Source organism: Grammomys surdaster, unplaced genomic scaffold (genome assembly GCF_004785775.1).
Source record: "Grammomys surdaster isolate TR1022 unplaced genomic scaffold, NIH_TR_1.0 126248, whole genome shotgun sequence".
NCBI lineage: Eukaryota > Metazoa > Chordata > Mammalia > Rodentia > Muridae > Grammomys > Grammomys surdaster.
The window spans coordinates 258,458-275,979 of NW_021621048.1; the positions used below are offsets into that span (position 1 = coordinate 258,458).

The 17,522-nt window shown below is 41.5% G+C and overlaps 1 protein-coding gene across 1 annotated transcript in view; it reads right to left on the minus strand.

The window, feature by feature from the left end:
* Window positions 1-17,522, minus strand: part of Minar1 (membrane integral NOTCH2 associated receptor 1) — a 30,975-nt gene that overhangs the window by 9,270 nt on the left and 4,183 nt on the right. Inside the window, exon 2 of the mRNA XM_028758903.1 lies at window positions 1,413-3,765. Within this exon, the coding sequence (XP_028614736.1) occupies window positions 1,413-3,713 (2,301 nt within the window). The 5' untranslated portion in view covers window positions 3,714-3,765. The remainder of the gene's footprint in view (window positions 1-1,412; window positions 3,766-17,522) is intronic.

The window sequence follows — 17,522 nt, forward strand, 5'->3', positions numbered from 1 at the left end:
ACTGGATCCAAGTTGGGACAGTGACCAAATTTTGTTCATTACCCCAAGAAGAATTATCAATAAGTGGAAATACCAAGAGGAAAAATCACAACAGAAATACTCATGCAGTCTAGCAAAGTTACTTCTTGATGTGAGGCATTTCAAGTGGCTCTTACTTAAGGTGGTGGCTAGTGCTGCTGGTTTGGTGAGGCATTTGAGGTCAGGCTGGTTCACTTGGCTTTGGTAATACAATCACATAACCACGTGAGTTCTCTAATGGCCATTTTTCTATGTTATATAAGATCCTGGGTTCTGGAAATCTGGCCTGAGCCTGGTGTCCATGGCAAGCAGTATAGGGAGGAAAGTACCATGCGATGCAAGGGCTTCTTTGGGATTAGAAAAAAAAAAATAATGCTCCTTCAATTTTCCCTTTCCTCTTATTCTGGACCCTGAATTCAAACTCGTTTTTGCAAGTTTGGCCTTCTGAACATCGCATGGGAAACCCACACCTCTTCTTTGGGTCTGTATCCTTGAAGCCCATCCTACTCCTCCCTCCCACTGATAGTCCAGTCCTTAGAGACCCTGGGAGGGCAGTGCATGCCCTGTCCAGTGACCACAGAAGCTGAGAGTGGCAAGAAGACAAGCCACAGCCTGAAACTGCATTATCCTGCCAGAGAGGAGTCACTGGAACGTAGCTAGAGTGAAAGGATCAGATGTGTGTCCCCTGGAACAATCCCTTTCACCATAGGACAAAACAAGGAAGTACTTGAACATACATACAAGCATGAATACCAGCAATGGTAGAGTGAGGTCTTTGATAAATGGTCAAAAGTAACTCTCACAGGAGAAGTTCAGAGCACCATTTTGTAGGAAAAAGGCAACTAAAGAGGAGAAGGAGACATTGCTTATGATTGGTTGCTTTTCCTTAGCAGAACAATGAAATCATTTCCTGATTCTTAGTGATTAACTACTCATCTTATAGTGAAAGGGCTAATATTGTCAAGAGTAACATAAAGCATGCAACAAAATTCATGCAAGAGACCTAACAGCAAGGACACCAGCAGGTCTCTTCCCATGCTTGCCTGGTATAGATCCTACTTCTTCAGCAAGGACAAGAAGATAACCTTGGTGATGTTTGCCTGCCTTGATGCACTCCCTCTCCTGCAAAATCCTTCTCACACCACCTGTCCAATATCCCGACTGCACTGTCTACTGGCGGCAGCATCCCAGCATGAGCTCCACCCAACTGACTGGCACCTTGGCAGAACAAACAGCCTGCTCCTGTTGCCCTCTCTGTTCTAATGTGCAGAGCTTGCCAATTCTGGAAGGGGAACCAGCAAGGCACAGTTACCAGCAAGTGGCAAGGCTTTTCATGGAATGTCTGAGACTGTGGCTACACTGAAACCTATCAGGAGAACTTAAATTTCCATTACCTCCTTAGATTTCCGATGCCAGTCTTTGTTATTGGCTGGGCCTGCATCTTTTATCTCCTCCTCGTTGAGGCTCATCCTGTTGGTGTACGTGATGGTTCGCCAGTCTCTGGGAGAGTTCGAGATGCTGGCAATTTTAGACTCTGTGGCACTGTTCTCCTCAGTCAGGGACCTGGACGATGGCCTGGTAAAGAGGCTTTTCTTTAAAGCCTTGACACGCAGGCTTTCACTGTTACTTCCACTGGCATCGGAGCAGCACCAATCAGGACTGTTCTCCAGCTTAGGTCCGTGGGAGCCACTGTGAGCACGGAAGACCCTCGGAGAGGCACTGTCATCAGAAGGTGCCTCGCTCGTCAAGGAGTTCAGGTCAATCTGCACATTCACTTTCTCTGGCTGCTGTATTTTCTGATCCAGTTTATTGAGTTTTCCAAGAACTTGGGAGATTTCCTCACGGACCCCTGACAGTGATTCCAGCTTCCGCTCGATCTCCCCAATCCTGAGAACCAGTTTGCACACACTGCTCTTCAACTCTTCCTCGGAGTGGTGGACGGTTTCAGGCCGGTTACACTTGTCTCCCTTGCTGCTGGAGACCACATTGGTGATTTTGGTGAGGTTATGCTCTGGCGAACTATCACAGTCTGACTTATGAAGCTGAGACAAGGAGCCGGTGCTGTTATAACAGGATGACTGTATCACTCCTGTGGAGCCACTGATACTCATGTCATCAAGAAACCGGAAAATGTCACTGATGTCGTCACTGACAATTTCTGAGTCATCATCTGAGTGCTTCATGGCATGCCTGTCATTGTACTTGGCCTGACCGGAAGTACACAAGTCTTTGCATTTTGGGGGGTCCAGCACATGCTGCTCTGTCTGGGTACCCACACTGCTGGTATCTGAGCTGTGCTGCCCACTGGTGCAGCTGATGCTTTTGTCTTTAAACTTCTTGACTGCTTCGTGCTTCTCCAGGTCAACAGGGGACGAGATCTCTTTAGATTTGAGTCCATTTGGTTTCACTGCGTAGCCAGCAGGGAGAACCTTCTGTTGATCCTTTGGTACCAGGTAAACTGGATGCCTGTCTGGGCCTGAGAAATTGGGAGTCTGGCTGCCAGAATTTGGATAACGTAGCTTCTCTTCAGAGGGATTTCTATTGAAAAAGGAGCGTTCAAAGTCAGGCACTTCCTCTGTGTTTAGGCTCCAGCTTTTGGCGGGCCATGGAGTCTGTTTACTGGACCTCCCTGGACAGCGCCTGGTATCTTGTGTTCCCATCACTGGAGTGGGTCCAAAATAGGTAGAGGCTTGAAGGTCATCTAAGCTTTCATGCTTCGCCCTCCTTTTGTCAGGGATGGGGGAATACACCGGATTCAGGTACTGGCTGTGGTAAGGCATCTCAAAGCTGTGGTTGAAGAAGGCTGGCTTGTGGAGCTCCTTCTGACTCTGGGGCTCTCCATGATCATCTTCTGCTTTGTTAGTTGTACCAACCAAACTGGGGGATACAGTCATGAGATTGTGGAAGTCTTCTTTGAAGATGTTCCTTTTCTGAACACAAGACTGAACCACAAACGGTTCCTCACTGGAGATGAAGGTCTCCTTGATGCCTTGGCTGATGGGCAAAGAGTCCTGATCTGAAATGGACTCGTTCTCAATATTCATGGGGAAATAGGTCCTCTGCATCTCACAGGGCTGAGGGCTGGCCACAGAATATGGGGACAGGGCTTGCAGCCTGTCCAGAGAGGCTGCCCGATTTTTCACCTCTTTGCTAACACCCAACAGAAAGTTGGGCTCAGAGGCAGGGATGAACTGTGGGCATTCCTTACAGTCCATCTTCCGGCATTTGGATGACTGCCTCGTGGGGTAGCCTCGACTGAATGGCCTCTCACTCAGCTCACAGTTCAGAGGCTCACAAACTGTTGGGCTGCACACCTCGGTGTCTGACCGGCAAGACTCAAAGGATGCCTCCTTCTTGCGCACCTTGTGACAACTTGTGGGCAGCTTCTCCTTGGCAGTGCCCCCATTCATCTGGATCAGGTTGAAGATTGTCACAATATCTGCTGCCACCATGATTTTCTTTGACTGCTGATTATTTACAGAGCATTTCATCTTGTCTTTGAATAAAGTGGCTGGAAAGTTGGGATCGAGGCATGCTGTGTAGAAAAGCACACTTCTCAGTTTGGCAAGCTGAGACAAATCAAACTGGGCACATAGTGACTTGCACAGGTCTTGGTAGGAAACGGTATTTTGTTTACTGTCCAATTCTTCTAAGATCTTCACCAAAAAGAGAGAAGCTTCCTGATTGGCCTCCATGATTTAGATGTGCAAGCTCACTGACTACACTGGAGCATCAGTCAGTTCTATCCTGACAACAGCAGAAAAGAAAGGGAGGAAAGACAGTTAGAAACAGTCGTACAGCTCTAGGTCCAGATTGTTCCAAACCATTTAAAGAAACACATGGAAAACATTTTAATAACTAAAAATGTTTCAGGGCTTTAAAATGGTCACAACGTTTGACTTAACAATTCCTTTCCTAGAAATCTACCTCAAGGAAGCAATCAATGAAAATTAGGCATGTTGGTGTTCACTATATGATATTCATAATAGCAATAAAATTATTGTAAGTATCCAAATAATAAGAAATGCATAAATAACACAAATTATGACATACAATGAGCTTTACTGTACATGAAAATTTCATAAATGTACATTTTTACACTGCAACATATCAGCTTAAAAAAACAAACTGCTAGGACATACAACATAAATGAAGCATGACAGAAGCCAGAATTAAAAGACACTGTACTTTATGATTTCATTGTAATGTCATTCTGAAATATAGATCAGTAACTATTGATGATGATTGTATAATATTTGCTTATTGTAGAAATTTTAGAAAAGATGTAAAAGTTATTTACAAAATAAGAACAGTATTAGGGAACTTCGTGAAGGAAGCAATGAGGAAACATTTTAGATCAGAAGTTCTCAACCTGTAGGTTGCAACCCCTTTGGGGTTGAATGATTCTTTCACAGGGGTTGCCTAAGACCATTGGAAAACACAGATATTATATTATGATTTATAACAGTAGCAAAATCACAGTTATGAAGTACCAATAAAAATATTGTTATGGATGGGGGTTGCCACAACACAAGGATCTGAATTAAAGGGTTGGAGCATTAAGAAGGTTGTGATCCACTGTTCTAGATCTTTCACTAGGCATCAGTTACTATACAGACTATTTGTCAAAACCAGCCAAGGTACTGTTAATATCTGTGCTCTTCGTTGTATGTAAAATTTATAGGAAAAGAAAATCAAGCTCACTATTGAACTTGTAACAGTGTTCTGCATTATAATGTATCTAGGGGCAGAAGTATAGATGCCTGCAAGTTACTCTGAAGTATGTAAAAAATCAGATGGCTTGGTGATGGATAGATATGTGATCAACCAAATATAGTAAACCGTTAATGGTTGGATCCAGATGGTGGATGCGTGATTATTCAAGATAATATTCTTTCCACTTTGCTGCAAGACTGAAAATTTGCATGATAAGATATTGAGCTAAAGGGAGTACTGTTTCAGAAAGAGATCCGTATTTAAAGCCCAAATTTAACAACTATTTACATTTCAGTACACATCATCTTCCTTCATTTTAGTTTCTAGGAATACATAATTTCGAATCATGAAGATCTTACTTTATGCAGATTTCTTTTCATAGTCTTTACTCAGTAGTGTACCATACTTTAATTGTGAAAGTTTTATACAATTTTTAAGGTAAGACATCATTTGTATGTAGTGAACTTCACACGTTTAAGTGTGTCATTGCTTGCACTTGACGGATGTATATAGCAAACGCAACGACCACAATGGAGACCATCATTCTAGATGGTTTCCCCATGCCCCTTACATGCTACCCCTGGCAATTACTGATCTATATTTCAGAATGGGAATAAAATGGAATCCTATAGTACAATGTGTAGTCTTTTGACTCTGGCTTCTTTCATGCTTTATTCGTATTGCCTGTCCTGGCAGGTTTCTTTTTAACTGATATGTTACACAGTAAGAATGTCCATTTATGAATTTTTCATGTTCAGTGAAGCTCATTGTGTGTTGTAACTTATTTTACTTATGCATTTCTTATTATTTGGATATGTACAATCATTTTGTTGATATTATGGATACCATATAGTGGACATTGTCATTTCCAATTTTCATTGGCTGGCCAGCCCTGCAGAAGAGAGCTGCCCTGGACAGGTACAGCTACAGAACTGCAGTCCCTCTGCAGGCTTTGTCAGTCCCACTGCAGAGCTTGCCTCTAGCCCTGAATTCCAAACAAAAGTGGCCTGCAAACTTCCCCTATGGAAAAAGCCATGCCTGTGCCTCAGCACCTGATGTCAGTTGCTGACCAGGGAGACCAGCCTCGTCAGCCTGCAGGACAAGACATTCTTCGTCACGGTCTTTTGTTGAGAATATTTGTTTTCTGTTGGTTCTGCTGTTTTTGTAATGGGTACATCAGTGTGGATTTTTGCCTCCTTTTCTCCTCACACTGGCCAACCTGATTGCTGTCCTGTAGGGACTTTAGGTGGATCCTAGACCAGGCATACTTCCCATACCAGGCCTAGGCCTCATCAGTGTCTTTCTAAGAGATGGAATAAAAGCTTCAACCTTCACTCCCAAGGGTCCACTGGCAGTTATAGGCCCTTCATACCATGTGCAGCCTCCCTGTGTGAATGCCTGCTATCACTGCATTCAATTAAGCTGGGGAAGAGGAAGGTAAAATGGAAAAGAATCACAGCACAAACTAATCTGAAACAGGAAATTTTAAAGCATCCAATAGAATCAAATTCCTATAAGAAAACTCCCTATTGATAAACATAGGCACCAGCTTCTGAGGTTTAAGGTATATCAATGATGCCCACCCCACCATGAGTTATTTCACTTCCCTGAGAACATGCTGTGTAGAAGGGGCCTATCCAAGCCAGGTTTGTTACCCTCCTGTGATTCCAACATCTATGAGGCAGATGCAGGATGATTACTGCTAGTTCCAGGACAGCCTGGTCTACAAAGTGAGTTCCAGTCCAGCCAAACTGTCTTTCAAACACAGGCATGTTCTAATTGCCATTGATTTTTAAATTGACAGTGTTCTGGAAGGTCCAGCTCATTTTCAACAATAGCAGTTCATTTCCCCGGACTATACTTAAATAGCAGGAGGCCATGGGCTCTTGCTCTGTCCTGAGGGCAGCTGATCTTAATAGGCTTGTATAAATCTTAGCATGGTGTCTGCCATGAATATCTGGATACTCACGGGTAGCCTTTACTTGCACGAGAAAAGAAAATAAAGTTTAACGGGCTCTGTTTGCCAGGGACAAGCCACCAGGAGATGGACTTCGCCCACACAGTGCCTCTGCCCTGCCCCAGTCCTTGCTTCCCTCGGATGAAAACATTCTGTGTCAGGATGTTCTGGCTTGCTAGAGGCGAGGACAATCTGTCACGCTTGGTCCTGAAGTAAATAAATGGGAGTAGCTAGCAGAGCAGAGGACAAATGAATGTAATTTAGAGAAGAGTGTGCGGCAAATGCGTAACGTCTTTTATGGATTTGGTGGCACCAATTGCATTCATAGCAATTTTTTTAAAAATTTTAATCCCTGAAACCACCTTAAGAGACCTCTTTTACTTTCACAATTACTCTCTGACAGATGAGGAAATGGGACTGGGGAACTCAAAGTTCTCCAGCAACTGAGAGTAATCAGACCTAAATCTAGGGCTGCCGAGCTGTGCTTACTCCAAGCTGTGTACACCATGTACCTCCCAGGAAAGCCCCAAGATATAGCTCCCCAGAGAGGCCTTCCCTGCTCTCACTGTTGCTTTACTTAGCGTAAATGCATCCCCAAAATATCTATTTGGAAAACAAAAAAACCTATTTACAAAACTAAGACTCATTGTCTCCTGATGAAAGTATAAAAGCTGTGAGTAAGCCTGGGTCATTTGTTATTATTATGAAAACTGACACTGGAGAGTTGGGGAGATGGCTCAGTAGTAAAGTGCTTGCTTTGCAAACAAGGATCTAAGTGTAGACACCCAGCACCCAGGTAAAAAAGACAGACGCTGCGGCATGCATATGTATCCCCAGTGCTGGGAGTTAGGAGGAAGGAGATGAACAGATTTCCTGGAGCTCATCGGCTTCCCTGCCTAGTCCAGTCAATGAGTTCAAGGTTCAGTTCAAGACCCTGTCTCCAAAATAAAGAGAAGAGCCATAGGGAAATCACCCAATGTCAACAATGTATACCTTCGTATTGTGCTGGTTAGTTTTTGTCAACTTCATACAAACTAGAGTCATTTGGGAAAAGAGAACCTCACTTAATTGAGAAAATGCCTCCTTTCAGCTTTAGCTGAGTCTCTGGGGCATTTTCTTAATTAATGATTAATGTGGGAGAACCCAGCCCAGCGTGGGTGGGTAGTGTCACCCCCTAGACAGATGGTTCTAGTTTTATAAAAAGCAACCTGAGTGAGCCAGGGAGACCTAGACAGTAAACAACATTCCTCCATGGCCTCTGGTTCAGTACCTGCCTCCAGGTTCCTTCTTTGAATTACTGCTCTGACTTCCTTTCATGCTGGACTAAAAGCTGTAAGGTAAAATAAGATCTCTCCTCCCCAACTTGCTTTTGGATGTGATATTTTATCACAGCAACAGAAAGCAAGGAAACATGTGCACATAGCTGTGTGAACACATACATACATCATACACAAAACTGGGATTAGATGCCTGTAGATGAGAAAAGGTAACGGACTTAGGGATGGCACGCACACAAAGGATGATCAAGCATTAGAGAAGCTGTAAGATTTGATATAAAACTTCAACATACTCAGAGAGGGATGGGATCAGGGGCTGGGGGTGCTGAACAGTAAGCTCCCAGGCTCTCTGGGTGACAACAGGAGCCAGTGTTCCATATGCTGCCTCTGGCAGACTACCTCCCTGACCACACTAAGGACTCTACAGGGTAAAAAGAACAGCCTCAGTTCACAGATGAGGAAACTGAAGAACTGACAGACAAATACCAATGAGAGAAAATACCTAAATTGCCTGAAGTCCAATAGTGAATAAAAGACCCAAAGCCTTCTGACACTGCACCAGATTCAACCTTGTATTAAAAGGAGCAGATATATCCGTATGCCAGGAAGTGGGGGGAAAAGGTCTCAATGGGGCTGACCTACTACGTGACATTAACTTTAAAAATTGACTCCATTCTGTATAATAAAGAGCAATACAAGTCTGCCTGAAGCATGATTTTGGCCTCCCTGGTCTTTCATTCCCAAGTTCTTTAAAGCCTTCTAATTTCCCACTGTGGAAAGCTCCATTCTCAATCACACATTTCCTGGGACCTTCATTAGTCCCATGAGTTACTGCTTCTGCCTAGTTTACATATCTCCTCAGAGAGAAAATAACAAGCTGCTTGTGAGACTCATTATTCAACTCTTATTAAATTGGAAGAAAGATCATAAACTCATTCCATAGGGAAGTTCTGAAAGCCAAGGATGAAGTTTCTACTCAGTGTAAGTGGGGATGTCCTCTCCATTCTCAACACACGGGCCTCCCAGGCCAGCCCACTCCCCCACCGTTTCTACTTGGTATTCACTCCATGCACACTGCATGACTCTTGTCTGCAATCATTCAGCACTATAGTCTCTTTTTGTAGGAGTGGAGGATGGCTCAACTGATAAAGTATTTGTAGTATAAGCATTAAGAACTGTGCTAGGATCAGCTGGAAAAGCTGACACCACTCTCTTCTTGAAGCCCTTGGTCTCAGAGAAGGAAAATAGTCTTTAGGATCAGTGCTGATTGTGGCTACAGTGATCTTTATTTTATGAATGTGGAAATTGAGGACAAAATGATGATCTGACTGTTCAAAGGCACATGTGGAAGTAGGGGCAGATCTGGTCCTGGCAGCCAGAGTTCCTGACACGTATCTCATTTTTACAAGCTTCCATACAACATGCCAATGGTGAATGGCAAAGACCAGGGGAGTTTAAGCAAGGTGCCTCAGTTGGTGATGAGATGGAATCCAGCCAAAGGGGAGACAGGATGACAATTCGTATAGATGGTACCATCTCCAATGGTCTAGATGACTGAAGACATGACTGTTTTGATTTCTAAAGGAAGAGTCAAGAAGTGTTCCAGTCAAAGGGAAGGTTGTTAAAAGGTACAGGGCAACAGAGTTTGGTTAGGACAAGAAAGGGGGAAGGAATGGATAAGCAGGTAAAATTTAAGTAGAATGTGCTGTGCTTTGAAAAGATGCCTTCAAACTTCAGATACAATCAAGAGATGGGCTTTTAAGAAATGGTTATTGGCCATGGAGTATCTAATGGGTGGGATGATGATCCCTTTGAAAAACATTTCATATAGCTGGACACACGCTTGCTCTTCTGCCTTCTGCCAGGCTGAAGGCATCGTAAGAAAGTCCTCACCAGACATTAGAAGCTGTTGCCTTCCTATGAACCACCTAGCTTGTAGGCCCATGAACAATAAAATAACATTCTTTCTAAGTTACCTAGTGTCAGGTACTCTGTGACCATAGCACAGCTGTCTTTGACAGGCAGGATGCTGGCTCCAGGGAAGAAGGCTGCAGAAAATAGGAGTGGGGATACTGTCAAAGTAGTTGCTGTAAGGGTAGCACTGGGATGAAGCCAACTACGACACATATAAATGACCAGGTGGGACCCACATTCCTTTTTGTTTTCTCTTTTTTCTTTTCTTTCCTTTCCTTTTATTTTTTTAATATTTTATTTATTTACATTTCAAATGTTATCCCCATTTCCCTGTTTCCCCCTCTTCACACTCCCTATCCTATCTACCTCCTGCTTCTATGAGGATGCTCCGCCTCCCACCCACCCACTCCCACCTGACCACCCTGGCATTCCCCTACACTGGGGGATCAAGCCTTCACAGGACCAAGGGCCTCTTCTCCCACTGATGCCCGACAAGCCCATCCTCTGCTACATATGCGGCTAGAGCCATGCGTTTCTCCATGTGTACTCTTTGGTTGGTGGTTTAGTCTCTGGGAGCTCTAGGGGATCTGGTTGGTTGATACTGTTGTTCTTCCTATGGGGTTGCAAACCCCTTCAGCTCCTTCAGTCCTTTCCCTAACTCCTCCATTGGGAACCCTATGCTTAGTCCAATGGATGGCTGCAAGCTTCTGTATTTGTCAGGCTCTGGCAGAGCTTCTCCGGAACAGCTATATCAGGCTTCTGTCAGCAAGCACTTCTTGGCATCTGCAATACTGTCTGGGTTTGGTGTCTGTATATGGGATGGATCCCAGGTAGGGCAGCCTCTGGATAGCCTGTCCTTCAGTCTCTGCCTCCACACTTTGTTTCTGTATTTCCTCCTGTGAGTGTTTTATTCCCCCTTCTAAGAAGGACTGAAGCATCCACACTTTGGTCTTCCTTCTTCTTGAGCTTCATATGGGGACCCACACTCTTGAATTCACATTCTTTTTTACCTTTCAGAAACTTTGATGTGCCTGGACAAGAGAGGAATTCCAGATCCTTGTGTTTCCTGGTCCATGGATGCTCTCACTCTAGAACAGTATGCAGCTTTGGAAAGGGCAGGAACCAGATGCCTGTCTGCTGTCCCACTCCCACTCCACAATTGACTGTGAAGTCTTGTTACTTTTCAAGCCACATTCTATCAGTGATAAAGGCTGGTGTGCAATGACTGAAGGTCATAGAGGGCAGGGACTTGGAGTGTTCACTGGACTGTTCTCTATCTAACTCAAACCAAAGAATGAAAAGCCACATGCTAGCAGCGATAAAGGCTGGCGTGCAAAGGCTGAAGTGAATGCCCACTGTTTTCCCACCTGAGACATAAACGCTCACCGTGCTGATATCTGATCTTTGTCTAACTAGAGCAGAGGAGAGGCTTCTCTCTGGTTGAGGCTTGCAGTCTCTAGGAGTGCAGATCTCTGGACAGAAGATAAGCTTCTTTATATCATTCTTGCTCACTGCTTTAGCGGTTTAATCATCCCTCTGTCACTAACTGCTCAGAAATCTGATTAGAATGAAAAACATAGCCTTGAACTGGATTAGCAAACGTCAGCTGTAAAGCATTCATAGTAAGGCAGTCCCATATCCTTTTCAAAAGACAAAATGAAATAGCCATAACGTTCCCACTGCATACTCATAAAAAGCACACCACGAAAGAATTCATCTACAGGTCCACTGAAAATCCTATCATCTTTTTTTTTTAGACTGTAGTTGTTCTTGTGATTTAATGCAAGTATGGACTCTCAGGACTATAAAAGAAAGGTCTTAGCCTAGAGAGCTAAAACCTGTGATCTGGAGCAGTAGCCTTCTTTGTGTTACCTCTCATTTAAATTTCAAGTCAAAGGAAGGAAAGCCCAGGCTTTTCACTTACAGATATGCTGAAGAGGGTATTAGGGAATTGGGAAGGAAACTGCTGTGCTATTTACCTAGTGTGTACCCTTGAGAAGTGTAGCCTTGTCTTGAAGCCCTTAGTTTAGAATTCAAAATGTTCTAAAGCTATCTCAAGATCCAAAAGAAAGGAACACTCTTAGCATAGTGGTGGAGAAGAAAGAGCTCCCATTCTGATCTCCTAAATGCTGGAAAGCACTTTTGTTGCTGGGAAGATTTTGCTGTTAACACGTAATGCTAAACTTGCAAGAGGGCAAGATAAATGCTCAGAAAACCAAAGCAGAGATAAAGCTGGAAATCACAGAAGGAGGCAGGGAAGTATGTGAGCTGGAGGGCAGAGGAGGTCCTGTTAGAGGGAAAGCAGTGAGCGACATCGAGGGGCAGACAGCAGGAACTTGGAGTATGCACAGACTATTCTCTATCTAACTCAAACCAAAGAATGAAATGGAGTGGGGTGTCTGTCAGTCAAAACAGGAAACAAAGGTATTTGTCACCCTCTGCCTAGGTTCTGTATTTAACAATGCAATGTGTGTATGTATGAGTACCTTAGACACATAAAACAATGTCAACATCTTAAATACTCTTGAGTATAAAGTTGTTGCCCTAGGGTATAAAAATTGTTAATCTAAGAAATCAAAATCTGTTCTATGATGATAATCTCCTTGACACCAATTTGTAAAACTGCCTTGGAACAAGTGTGGGTTGTGACGGGATCACTGTCTTACAGGAAAAATAGTAGTAATGATTTTAAAAATTAAACACAAAAGAAAAAAATTCGTGAGACACAAAATAACTAGCAGGATTTGAAGCTCAAGATTTTCCCAAAAGGAAACAACAGTTGTAAAAGGTATAAATATTTTTTAAATTATATATATATATATATATATGTATATATATATATATATATATGAGAGAGAGAGAGAGAGAGAGAGAGAGAGAGAGAGAGAGAGAGAGAGAGTAGGTAGTCTAAGTGTTAGTAATCTGTTAAACTCCACCTCCACAGTCACCTGGCAACAGCCAGGTAGGCCTGCCCACTATAAAAGGGGCTGCTTGGCCCCTCCTCTCTCTCTTGCCTTCTCACCCTGCGCCTACAGGTTGCCGTCTCCCCTCCCCCCTTCCCTTCCCCCTCTCTCCACGTGGTCATGGCTGGCCTCCACTTCTCTACTCTTCTCTCTCTCTCCTCTCGCTCTCCCTCTCTTTTAATAAACTCCCCCTCATGGAACCGTCTAGTCTGCTGTGATTTGTCCCAAGCTGTGCTGTGAAAATCCTTTTACTAAGTACAACATTGATAGCATAGCATATAATTTGGAAAATGAACAGTACTTGAAGAAAAAAAATCATTCCTTAACAAACAATGAAGAGATTAAATAATGTGTTACTTAAGTGAAGTGAAAATTAGTGACTTGAAAGAGCTACGGGAATATAGCCAAAACAGGACTAAGAAAACAAAAATAAAAGATATGAAACTGGGACTGAAAGACATACACATATAAGGAGAAGGTTCAGAAAATGTCTGACAGCTGTTCCAGAAGAAAGAGAACAGCAGAAAAATGATAATTTCTAGGAATTTTGTAGAACTTACAGCACGAACCTTCAAAGAGAAAAAAAAAGCAAAAAAAAAAAAAAAAACTACAACAACAAAACCTACATAAGTGCTGAAGAGCTTTAGAAGGTGCTCATCCTCAGGTGCCTGAACACATCATATTGTAACTCAAGTCTGCCAGAAACAAAAAGAAAACCTTAACTTAAAAAGTGGAATTTTAAAGTCTTAGTTTTCAAGAATAAAACAAAAAGCAATAAGCAGAAATAAAATGTTTAACATGGTAAAGAAAATAAAATGTCCATAATTTTAACACAAACTATTATTGAGGAACTAAAGAGTTAAAGAAAAACTCAGAGTTTTTCATTCACATTCCTCAGAAAGAAACTGAATTTAGGTAAAAGAAACAAACGTATTTTAATACTGTACAAACATAAAATGATTTGATGACCTATAAGCAAAATGGAAAAGGGCCTGATGAGAGTTTAAACTTTCTCTGAGTTTCCTTATATTATTTGGAGTAGGAAAGAGAAGTGAAATAAGGCTGGATGGTAAGTTAAAACAATGTTAGAAAACATTACAGGTGGTCATTTAAAGAACAGAAATAAACTAACATTTAATGTAGGACTTCTGAACCAGGTGACAATTATTTCTAAATACATAACACAATAAATGTAAAGAGTATGAATTTGCCAGTTAAAAGGAAACGACTCTCAAATTGTATTCTCAAAAAGTAAAATAAAACAGCCCTATATTACCTGTAAAAGATGTAAAAATAAAATAAAATCACATAGATAGTTAAAATATAAAGAAAATCAGGTATAACACTCCAAAAAAATCACAGTGTAGTTTATATTCTCCACAGGTAACGATCACAGGCTCTGGAAAAAGCTGCCCAAGTTCTCATCTGAGCTATTCTGTCCTCTAGATCTGCGATCACAGAGCTTACAAGTTTCACTGTATGTGTCCCCTTAGCTTTGATATGTAGGTAACACAGCATCTATGTCATATAGCTAAGTTATTTTTTGTAGCAGTACTTGCCAAATACTAAGTCTTCACTACAACTCATTTTATTATATTAACATAGAAGAGATGACTTTAAATTGAACAAAAGAGCAATTCGGAAAACTATTACAAAAGAATGATAAAAAAAAAAAAACTCGCCAGAACAATATGACCTTAAAAATAAATGCAGCAAAATTCACAAAAATATAGGAAGCATGCCAAACTCATGATCTTGTCTTGATATCTCTCTCCTCTCTCTCTTTTACACACACACACACACACACACACACACACACACACAGAGAGAGAGAGAGAGAGAGAGAGAGAGAGAGAAAGAGAGAGAGAGAGAGGGATTGAGAGAGAGATTCCTAAGGAAAAAAAATAGCCTGTTAGTAAAATTCTAGATGGATGTTATAAACAGAACTCTGGACCTAAAAATAAAATTCTTAATTTAAAATAAAGTATTTCGTAGTTAAGTTCTAAAGAACAAATACTATTTTTTTATGGTAAGACATTTAACTTAATCACTAACGTGGGTTCACAAAGAAATAAAACTGTTCCCAGGTGCTCTTTAATAGGAGGAGAGTGTCGTGGAGGAATTGACTCATAGCTACTCAAAATATTAATCCATATATATTGAATACATTTAAGAATAAACTCATGCCTAGAAACTTAGGCTTCCATGTGGATCTACCATATCATTGTAACTTAAAAACAAAACCCAAATATATCGTAGGCATATCTTATTAAAAGAAAATATGAAAACATAGATAGAAATAAAAGCAGCAGGCTTGGGATGGTGAGGACAGAAAGATGTACTCAAAGTCCTAAAATCAAGGCTTCTGCTCCTCCACAGCTCGTCCATGCCTTGACGTCCAGCTGAAATCAAGAAAGCCTCAGACAGCCGACACATAAGTTCCCATTCTACCCCCATGGGTAAGGTCCCTTGGACGACCTTCTTTATTATGGAACACAGCACAGTTCCTACCTATCCCCCAGGAGCAGGATTTGGCTCCCTTCAGCTCTTATAAGTATTCACACAAGCTAATCATGTCCTCCTGTGAGAACCATTAAATATTACAGAGCCTATTTGTTTACACTGCTTCCAAGTTCAATCCCATGTGGCCCTGGGCAGCATGCACTATTCACCAGGCTCTGTAATAAATCCTTGTCAATCCCAGTATCACAAGCACATATTCAATTATTTGGGGGATGGGCACCTTCCTCACCAAGGGGAAGAACAGCAAGTGACTACAACAAAAAATTAACAAACTTGAACAGCCATTTCTTTAAGCAAACAAAAACCAGGCATTGAAACAAAAATGATAGATATTGCCACCTTTGAAATCTCATTTACAAGTGGGCATCTCTTAGATTACTTTATGTACTTGTCTTAACTTTTTAAAAAATATATGCACTAATAAAAAAAGAGTAAAGTCAGGCATAGTGGTATATTTGAGATATGAAGCAGGATGGTCAGAAGTCTAAGGCCAACCTGGGCTACAAAGTGAGTTGTAAACCATCCTGCATTAGATAAAACCCAGTGTCCAAAAAATATATAACTAAATAAAAATGTGAAACTAGAAGATTAAGTTTCTACTTGCCCACTTTTGGTTGGGACATGTATAATTCTGGAGCTAATGTAAACTTTCAGACATAAGGCTTTACAAAGGCAAAAACCACTAAGAAAACTGACCACACACATTTGTTTTCTGGTTTGTTACTATTTATGTTTTGCCCCATTTCATTTCCTTAGTTTTTTGTTTCATTTTATGAGGAAAGTCCTTCATATTAGAGGAAGCATGAAATAATTATTTCCTCAAGGTAACTAATCAAGAATCATGGTTGACAGAGCAGGAGAGAAAACTCAACTGCCCTTCCAGAGAATCTGAGTTTCTTTCCCAGCACCCACATTGAGGACTCTTGGCTTTCTTTAATCTCAGATCCAAGGACTCTGACATCTTCTTCTGGCCACCTGGGGCACGTAGTATGCCAACACACAGACATACAAACAAAAGTAAATTGTAAAGGAAAGAAGAATTCTGGTCAAAGTAGAAAATAGTTTGGGTGATTAAATATTAAATCCTAAATAAATCAATGGCACAGACCAACAAGATGTAGGTGTAGGTCAGGATACAGCATATGATAGACAGCATTTCAAGGCAATGACAAGATGCTGGTGTGTTCAACAACGGTAAATATGTCTATAGCTTATTGGTTAAATATTACTGGAATAGTCAGAAAACCAACTGGTTTTTTAAAAAATGCCTTTATCTTTACTCATAGCATGTACATAAAAGCTGAAACTAAAAGAGCAAAGTTTGAGTGAAGGGCCAGATGATCTGAGATTCTGAAAGAATCTTCTACAAGATCCCAAATGCTCAAATCAGGAAGAAAAAGGCAGATTCATTTATATGAATGAGAAGTGTTTGGTCACCCCATCTCTAGACATTATAAAACCTGGAAAAGGCAAGACGCAGATCTTATTGTATCTTGTATCTTATTGAGAGCTCTTAAAAATTAATAATGAATAAATAACCCAAACAAAACTGGCCAATTTACAAAGGAAGGAAGGCAAAGAAGAACATATAATATCATAACAAATGAAGCAGAACAGAAAAACAATTTGTTAGATTATTTTATTATTTATAAAGATAAGGAGCATAAAAACACTTGTTTTGCCAAGTGGAAAAGCACTAAGTACTGTTTGGTCTATAATTCCTGATATAGTTTAGGTAAGTTGCCCCCAGACCTTGTATTTAAGGCTTGTTCATGAGCCTACACTGCTGCTGTAAGGTGATAGAACCTTTAGACAGTGAGGTAGAAGCCACATACTACCTCAAGTTCCAGACACTACCTACCCACTGCCATAGTTCACACTTCACACATACTACTTCACAAAACCCATCTATACCAACTTCCCATATCTAACACAAAGCACCTTACCCAATACCAAACACCACCATCTACCCACACCTCATACACACGACCTACCTCATAACCATAACCCACCACCTACCTCATAACCATAACACACCACTTACCTCATACCCAACACAAACCACCTACCTCATACCCAACACAAACCACCTACCTCATACCCAACACAAACCACCTACCTCATACCCAACGCAAACCACCTACCTCATACCCA